A 10,000-nucleotide genomic window follows, 5' to 3' on the forward strand; every position below is an offset into this window, starting at 1 on the left:
CGGTCAGCTTCAGGAATGCACTGTATGGTCAAAAGTATGTGGACACCATGTCATTATTCTACTTGATGAGTTTGGTCTGGAGGAACTCCAGTGGTCTGCACAAAGCCCTCAAGTCCATTTAGCATGTTTGGGAGAACTATTAGCTGAGATCCAGAGTCCTGGAGTCTCAGAGATCTGGGGCCTGTAGACTGGGATCCACCAGCCACCTCAAGACTAGCATCTGCAGACTTGGATCCAAGGTATTGCTGAGTCCTGAGGCAACATCTGCAACCCAAAGTTTCAGAAATCTGTGGCCTGTAGACTTAAATCCCAGATACTACAATAAACAGATGAACCATGAGGTCTTAGATATCTGGGACTGGTGGATTAGGGTCTAGAGTCATAAAGAACACGTCTGTACCCTAAGTTCCCACAGGTTTTGAGGCTCTCACCTACACCATGAAGTCTAAGATATCTGGGGCATGTAGGTGGGCATCCAGGATCTTAAGGCTTACAAATCTGAGGACTTAAGATCCGTGGTCTTAAGGTCAACAACTGGACCTTGGTGTCTAGGAAATAAGGGGTATGTAGGATGGGATCCAGGTCATTGGGGCAAAGATCTGGACCATGGAGTCTCAGAGAGCTTGGATCTGTAGGATGACATCAAGGGTCTGAGGTTCACATCCAAGCCAGGTTTTAGAGACCTAGGAACTGCAGGCTGTGATCCAAGGCCTTGAGGTTAACATCAGGACCATGGGGTCCTCAGTTAGGATCCTCAGCAGGATTCTAGATCAAGGACCTGAGGCAAACATCTCAACCAGTCTAGGGGTAACATCATGGGGTGTGTAGTCCAAAAGTGGAACCATAAAGACTAAGATGTAGAACCTGGAAACGATCTGACCCATTACCCAACATCCTCTGGAGCCCTTCTTATTCCACATTATAACAACTGTAGATGTGAACGTGTCTCACAGGGTTCTGAGGTCACTCATCTGGGTGTCTGGTGAAGGTTCTGAGGATCTTCTGGGTGAGGAACCCTCCTGTATTTCAGGAACACTCAGCGTACCTGTATGGAGCACAATTGGTACAGAGAGCCGGATTAACGTCCACCTCGCTAAATCAGCTCCACCCTGCAGCAGGACTCATACAGGTGAGAGGTCAGTACAGTACAGGTGAGAGGTCAGTACAGGTGAGGGGTCAGTACAGTACAGGTGAGAGGTCAGTACAGTACAGGTGAGGGGTCAGTACAGTACAGGTGAGAGGTCAGTACAGGTGAGAGGTCAGTACAGTACAGGTGAGAGGTCAGTACAGGTGAGGGGTCAGTACAGTACAGGTGAGAGGTCAGTACAGTACAGGTGAGGGGTCAGTACAGTACAGGTGAGAGGTCAGTACAGTACAGGTGAGAGGTCAGTACAGTACAGGTGAGAGGTCAGTACAGGTGAGGGGTCAGTACAGTACAGGTGAGAGGTCAGTACAGTACAGGTGAGGGGTCAGTACAGTACAGGTGAGAGGTCAGTACAGTACAGGTGAGGGGTCAGTACAGTACAGGTGAGAGGTCAGTACAGGTGAGAGGTCAGTACAGTACAGGTGAGAGGTCAGTACAGGTGAGGGGTCAGTACAGTACAGGTAAGAGGTCAGTACAGTACAGGTGAGAGGTCAGTACAGTACAGGTGAGTGGTCAGTACAGTACAGGTGAGAGGTCAGTACAGGTGAGGGGTCAGTACAGTACAGGTGAGAGGTCAGTACAGGTGAGAGGTCAGTACAGGTGAGGGGTCAGTACAGTACAGGTGAGAGGTCAGTACAGTACAGGTGAGGGGTCAGTACAGTACAGGTGAGAGGTCAGTACAGGTGAGGGGTCAGTACAGTACAGGTGAGAGGTCAGTACAGTACATGTGAGAGGTCAGTACAGGTGAGAGGTCAGTACAGTACAGGTGAGAGGTCAGTACAGGTGAGGGGTCAGTACAGTACAGATGAGAGGTCAGTAAGTAAGAGGTCAGTACAGTACAGATGAGAGGTCAGTAAGTAAGAGGTCAGTACCTGTCCGGCTGCGGTTGGTTCTGACCGAGTCCAGTTTGAGTCTCTCCAGCTGTTGTTGAAGGACCACACTGTGGCGTCTCTCGTCTCTGAGCTTCTGTTCAGCCTCAGAGCTCCTGTGATTGGCCTCGTCCTCCCTGATACACACCAGCGCATTATGTTTAATAAATAATTAATACAGAGGAATAATAAACTAAATAATACATATAATATATAAACAAATATAACATTAATAACATATCAAAATCAATTATTTCTCTTTAGTTTTATTCATTTTTATTAAGCTCATTTTCCTTATAGCCCTCGTCCCGATCAGGGTCCCGGTGGGCCCGGTTCTACTAGGAAACACTGAGTGTAACACAGGAGTACCCTAGACAGAACATCAACCAATCACAGGGCTTTAGAAGCCTGTTCAAACACCCGGCCGGCCGACAGCACCACTAAAATTACTGTTGTGATTGTTGTGATTATAATTGTGATATTACTTGTGATTATTGTGATTGTTATTTTTGTTGTGATTATTGTGGTGATTATTGTGATATTACTTGTGATTATTATTGTGATTATTTATGTGATTGTTGTTGTGATTGTTGTGATTATTGATGTGATTATGTAATTGTTGTGATAATTGTGATTATTGTTGTGAGTGTGATTATTGTTGTGAGTGTGATTATTGTTGTGATGATTGTGATTATCGTTGTGATTATTGTTGTGAGTGTGATTATTGTTGTGATTATTGTTGTGATGATTGTGATTATTGTTGTAAGTGTAATTATTGTTGTGATTGTGATTATTGTTGTAAGTGTAATTATTGTTGTGATGATTGTGATGATTGTTGTGATGATTGTTGTGATGATTGTGATTATTGTTGTGATGATTGTGATTATTGTTGATTATTGTTGTGATGATTGTGATTATTGTTGTGATTATTGTTGTGATTATTGTTGTGATTATTGTTGTGATGATTGTGATTATTGTTGCGATTATTGTGATTATCACTGATTTTTGTTGTGATTATGGCTGTGATTATCACTGTGATTTTTGTTGTGATTATGGCTGTGATTGTTGTCGTGATTATTATTGTGATTATCGCTGTGATTATTGATGTGGTTGTTGTGATTATTGTTGTGATGATTGTGATTATTGTTGATTATTGTTGTGATTATGGTTGTGATGATTGTGATTATTGTTGTGATTTTTGTTGTGATGACTGTGATTATTATTGTGATTATTGTTGTAATTATGGTTGTGATTATTGTGATTATTGCTGTGATTATGACTGTGATTATTGTTGTGATTATCGTGGTTACTGTACCGGCTCTGTTGAAGTTTGCTGAGTTCCAGCAGGCGGTCCCTCTCCACATTATAATTGTGATTATCATGGTGATTATCACTGTGATTATCGTGGTGATTATTGTGATTATTGCTGTGATTATGACTGTGATTATTGTTGTGATTATTGTTGTGATTATCGTGGTTACTGTACCTGCTCTGTTGAAGTATGCTGAGCTCCAGCAGGCGGTCCCTCTCCACATTATAATTGTGATTATTGTTGTGATTGTTGTTGTGATTATTGTGATTGTTGTACCTGCTCTGATTATCACTGTGATTATCGTGGTTACTGTACCTGCGCTGTTGAAGTTTGCTGAGCTCCAGCAGCCGGTCCCTCTCCACATTAGCAGCCTGGTACAGAGCTTTAAACTCTGAACACTGGAGCTGTAGGGTGGCACAGACGGGGCATCGCGCCACCTCACCCGCTTCTCTGGAACTAACACAGTAAAATACAGTAACGGCTGAGAGAGGAGCAGAGACAGAACCAGACCTGACCCAATGTATGTGGACATCTCACCATCACCATCAGAGCGTTCACATGAGGGCTGTGGTCATTACCTCCACTGTGTGAGTGGACGCTAGTTAGCATGTTAGCCTCTGTAATGAGTGTTGGTTACCTGGAAGCGCTACACTTCCTGTCTTCATCGTCTCTCTTGGTGGAGGAGGCGGAGCTTCTGGCACTTCTTTTCTCTGAAGCCCCGCCCTCTGGTTTCTACAGCGACACAAAAAAAACTGTTTTTGTACGAAACGATTTTGTACGTTTGTCAGTTCCACATAGTTCCAATAACAAACAGCTGTATGAAACCAAGCATGCAGATGTGCAGCCTCCACACACAAACACTGACAGTGACATAAAGCACTACGCACTGGGACTCTGGAGCAGAAGAAACAATGTTCTCTGGAGTATACAGGTAGTTGTGTGTGTGTGTGTGTGTGTGTGTGTGTGTGAGTGAGTGTGTGTGTTACCGTGAGCAGCTGGATGTGCTGTTCCAGATGTTGAACCCTCTCCTCTTTCTCCTGCACCATGGCTCGGAGCTGCTGGATCAGGTCGGTGTTCCTCTGGTTCTGCTGCGTGTCCCGAATCTGGATCTGCTCCTCCCGCTGCGCCTCCTTCTGCCCCATCTGACTCAACAGAGCCTGTAGGTGCTCCTGCTGCTTCTATAGGGTACAACGAGGTGCACAAAATCTATTAAACTGGGTGTAAGAGTTTGGGGAAGGTCCTTCCCTGTTTAGGGACAGCTGTGAGCACAATGTGAGGCTCTATTATGACATGGTCTGGCTGGACGTCTGGGGAACGATTCCGAAAATCTGAACTGTTCAGATCACAAGTTTTAAACTGCTAAGAGTTGATTCTTCAATTCAAAAGAGTTGATTCTTAAAAAGAGTTGATTCTTCATGTTTTAAACTGCAGGGCTAAGAGTTGATTCATTAATTCAAAAGAAATAATTCTTTAAAAGAGTTGATTCTTCAATTCAACAGAGTTGATTCTTCAATTCAACAGAGTTGATTCTTCAATTTAAAAGAGTTGATTCTTTAAAAGAGTTGATTCTTCACATTGCAATTTCTTCTTCAATTCAAAAGATATGATTCTTCAAATAGTCGATTCTTCAATTGAAAAGAGTCGATTCTTCGCTTCAAATGAGTTGATTCTTAAAAGAGTTGATTGCTCACATGTGTTTTAAACTGCAGGGTTTAGAGTTAATTCTTCCGTTTAAAAGAGTTGATTCTTCACATGATTTAATTTGCAGGGCTAAGAGTCGATTCTTCAAATTCAACAGAGTTGATCCTTCAAAGAGTCGAGTTTTTTATTTAAAACAGTTGATTCTTTACATGCTATGAACTGCATCTTAGAATCGATTCCTCAATTCAAACGATATGATTTTTTAAATAGTCGATTCCTTGATTCAAAAGAGTTGATTCTTAAAAAGAGTTGATTCTTCACATGTGTTCTAAACTGCATGGCAAAGAGTCGATTCTTCAATTCAAAAGAGTTGATTCTTCACATGTTTTTAACTGCAGGGCTAAGAGTCGACTCTTTAATTCAAAAGAGTTTATTCTTTAAAAGAGTTGATTCTTCAATTCAAAAGAGTTGATTCTTCACATGATTTAACCTGCAGGGCTGAGAGTCGATTCTTCAATTTTAAAAAATGATTCTTCGAAAGAGTTGATTCTTCAATTCCAGGCATTAAATAAAGAGAGTCGAATCTGAAGCTTTGAAACAACTCCGAGTCGTCCTTCGACCCTTCAGACGGTGCTGCACTACAATTCAAGACCTGCACGAGGACTCTGGAGTTCTTCAGAAAAACGCTGGTCAGTGAACACGGCTCACCGCTGCATCTACACACACAAGTTCGGCCTCCAGATATCAACAAGATCCAGAAACCCCGCCCACTTCTCTCAACTCAGAGGAAGAGGTCCTTCCCTAATGTTTCTAACACACTGTGCGACACGTGCTTCCATTCGGACCTGATTCTTGTTTCAGCCAAGCCTTTTATATAGAGAGGTAAACATGGTAAACACGCCCTGTCCCAGCTTTTTTTGGAACGGGGTCTGTGGACCCTATTTACAGTAATGAATGTTCTCCGCTGTTTCATCAGAGCGTCGCCGGTTCTCATTAGCGATTTAATGCTAATAGAGCGCTAACAGTCTGCAATTCATGCAGTTCAGCCTGGGGTTAAACACACTCGTTATTAATCATCAACACTTCATTAATCACACACACACACACACACACACACACACACACACCTCGCTTCATCACTAATTATACTCCGGCCGAGCGGGCCTCTGGGGGCCTCGGCGCTCTAATAATACGCTAACACACCGCCGCCGAGAGCCCGGCGCTCTACACACGACTGACCGTGTGTGAGGGACCGAGCGTCTCTGCTGCAGCACCTCCTGGGTGGATCCGGGTCCCTTTTATTTTGGCTCTTCTTCAGTTGTGACAGTATACAGTCTAAGCAATTGAGGGTTAAGGGCCTTGCTTAAGGGCCCAAAAGTGGCAACCAGGCAGTGGTGAGGTTTAAACCAGCGACCTTTGGATTGCTAGTCCAGTACCTTAACCACTAGGCTACAACTGCCCTGTTTTAAACTGCAGAGCTAAGAGTCGATTCTTCGATTCAAAAGAGTTGATACTTCAAAAGAGTTGATTCTTTAAAAGAGTTGATTGTTCACGTGTTATAAACTGCAGGGCTAGGAGTCGATTCTTCAATTCAAAAAAGCTGATTCTTCAAAAGAGCTGATTGTTCACGTTATAAACTGTAGAGTCAATTCTTCAATTTAAAAGAGTTGATTCTTGATATGTGTTTTAAACTGCAGGGTTAAGAGTTGATTCATCAATTCAAAAGAGTTGACTCTTCACGTTATAAACTGCAGGGCTAAGAGTCAAATCATCGATTCAAAAGAGTTGATTCTTTGAAAGCTGATTCTTGACATGTCTAAAACTGAAGGGCTAAAACTCGATTCTTCCATTCAAAAGAGTTGATTCTTCAAAAGAATCAATTCTTCACATGCGTTTTAAACTGCAAGGCTAAGAGTTCGAAAGAGTTGATTCTTCAAGAAAGTTCATTCTTCAAAAGAGTTGACTCTTCACATGTTGTAAACTGCAGGGCTAAGAGTCGATTCTTCCATTTAATAGAGTTGATTCTCCAATGAGTTGATTCCTCAAAAGAGTTGATTCTTCACATGTTTAAAACTGCAGGGCTAAGAGTCGATTCTTCAATTCAAAAGAGTTGATTCATTCTTGACATGTGTTTTAAAAAGCAGGGCTAGAAGTCGATTCTTCAATTCAAAACAGTTGATTCTTTAACAGAATTGATTCTTCAAAAGAGTTGATTCTTCGCATGTTTTACACTGCAGGGCTAAGAGTCAATTCTAAAGTTCAAAAGAGTTGATTCTTTGAAAGAGCTGAATCTTCACATCTTTTATACTGCAGGGCTAAGAGTCGATTCTTCAATTTAAAAAAGTTGATTCTTCACATGTGTTTGAAACTGCAGGGATATGAGTCAATTAATCCATTCAAAGGAGTTTATTCTTCAAAAGAGTTGATTCTTAAAATGTCTTTTAATCTGTGGGGCTTAGAGTTGATTCTTCAATTCAAAAGAGTTGATTCTTCAAATATCAATTCTTCACATGTGTTTTAAACTGCAGGCCAAAGAGTCGATTCTTCAATTCAAAAGAGTTGATTCTTAAAGAGAGTTGATTCTTCAAAAGAGTTGATTCTTAAAGGAGTTGATTCTTGACGTGTTTTAAACCGCAGGGATATGAGTCAATTCCTCAATTCAAAAGAGTTGATTCTTCAAAAGGGTTGATTCTTCACATATTTTAAACTTCAGGGATAAGAGTCGATTCTTCAATTCAAAAGAGTTGATTCTTCAATAGAACACAACTGTATGAGCCATGATGAGCCAGAACTTTAGGACCACTCGCCTACCATGCAGTGTGTGTGTGTGTGTGTGTGTGTGTGTGTGTTTGTGTGTGTGTGTGTGTGTGTGTGTGTGTGTGATCTCACCAGCAGGGCGTGGATCAGCTCGTTGTCATGGTTTCCTTTCTCACTGAGTGTGTGTAGTTGTGCTCGGATGGTTTTGAGTTCTGTACTCAGGATCTGGTTTCTCGCTCTGCTGCTCTCCAACTTCCTCTTCACATCAGTGTGTTCAGTCATTAACACATCGTACTGACCACTCAGCTTCTACACACACACACACACACACATCAGTGTGTTCAGTCATTAACACATCGTACTGACCACTCAGCTTCTACACACACACACACACACACATCAGTGTGTTCAGTCATTAACACATCGTACTGACCACTCAGCTTCAACACACACACACACACACACCAGTGTGTTCAGTCATTAACACATCGTACTGACTACTCAGCTTCTACACACACACACACACACATCAGTGTGTTCAGTCATTAACACATCGTACTGACCACTCAGCTTCTACACACACACACACACACACACACATCAGTGTGTTCAGTCATTAACACATCGTACTGACCACTCAGCTTCTACACACACACACACACACACACATCAGTGTGTTCAGTCATTAACACATCGTACTGACCACTCAGCTTCTACACACACACACACACACACACACCAGTGTGTTCAGTCAATAACACATCGTACTGACCACTCAGCTTCTACACACACACACACACATCAGTGTGTTCAGTCATTAACACATCGTACTGACCACTCAGCTTCTACACACACACACACACACACATCAGTGTGTTCAGTCATCAACACATCATACTGACCACTCAGCTTCTACACACACACACACACACACACATCAGTGTGTTCAGTCATTAACACATCGTACTGACCACTCAGCTTCTACACACACACACACATACACACACACACACACACACACACCAGTGTGTTCAGTCATCAACACATCGTACTGACCACTCAGCTTCTACACACACACACACACACACACACACACACACATCAGTGTGTTCAGTTATTAACACATCGTACTGACCACTCAGCTTCTACACACACACACACACACACATCAGTGTGTTCAGTCATCAACACATCGTACTGACCACTCAGCTTCTACACACACACACACACACATCAGTGTGTTCAGTCATTAACACATCGTACTGACCACTCAGCTTCTACACACACACACACACACATCAGTGTGTTCAGTCATTAACACATCGTACTGACCACTCAGCTTCTACACACACACACACACACACATCAGTGTGTTCAGTCATTAACACATCGTACTGACCACTCAGCTTCTACACACACACACACACACACACATCAGTGTGTTCAGTCATTAACACATCGTACTGACCACTCATCTTCTACACACACACACACACACACACACACATCAGTGTGTTCAGTCATTAACACATCGTACTGACCACTCATCTTCTACACACACACACACACACACATCAGTGTGTTCAGTCATTAACACATCGTACTGACCACTCAGCTTCTACACACACACACACACACACACACATCAGTGTGTTCAGTCATTAACACATCGTACTGACCACTCAGCTTCTACACACACACACACACACACACACACATCAGTGTGTTCAGTCATTAACACATCGTACTGACCACTCAGCTTCTACACACACACACACACACATCAGTGTGTTCAGTCATTAACACATCGTACTGACCACTCAGCTTCTACACACACACACACACACACATCAGTGTGTTCAGTCATTAACACATCGTACTGACCACTCAGCTTCTACACACACACACACACACACATCAGTGTGTTCAGTCATTAACACATCGTACTGACCACTCAGCTTCTACACACACACACACACACACACACACATCAGTGTGTTCAGTCATTAACACATCGTACTGACCACTCAGCTTCTACACACACACACACACACACACATCAGTGTCTTCAGTCATTAACACATCGTACTGACCACTCAGCTTCTACACACACACACACACACATCAGTGTGTTCAGTCATTAACACATCGTACTGACCACTCAGCTTCTACACACACACACACACACATCAGTGTGTTCAGTCATTAACACATCGTACTGACCACTCAGCTTCTACACACACACACACACACACACACACACACACATCAGTGTGT

At 42.7% G+C, this 10,000-nt stretch overlaps 1 protein-coding gene across 3 annotated transcripts in view; it reads right to left on the bottom strand.

Moving 5' to 3' along the window:
• The window catches only part of ccdc13 (coiled-coil domain containing 13), a 38,958-nt gene that overhangs the window by 443 nt on the left and 28,515 nt on the right, over positions 1-10,000 (bottom strand). For all 3 annotated transcript variants that reach the window (XM_062994565.1, XM_062994566.1, XM_062994567.1), the window contains 6 exons: positions 7,856-8,032; positions 4,312-4,503; positions 3,963-4,057; positions 3,641-3,781; positions 2,017-2,150; positions 952-1,045 (listed from right to left, as the gene is read on the bottom strand). In XM_062994565.1, coding sequence (XP_062850635.1) covers positions 952-1,045; positions 2,017-2,150; positions 3,641-3,781; positions 3,963-4,057; positions 4,312-4,503; positions 7,856-8,032 — 833 coding nt within the window. The remainder of the gene's footprint in view (positions 1-951; positions 1,046-2,016; positions 2,151-3,640; positions 3,782-3,962; positions 4,058-4,311; positions 4,504-7,855; positions 8,033-10,000) is intronic.

Source organism: Trichomycterus rosablanca, chromosome 4 (assembly GCF_030014385.1).
Source record: "Trichomycterus rosablanca isolate fTriRos1 chromosome 4, fTriRos1.hap1, whole genome shotgun sequence".
NCBI lineage: Eukaryota > Metazoa > Chordata > Actinopteri > Siluriformes > Trichomycteridae > Trichomycterus > Trichomycterus rosablanca.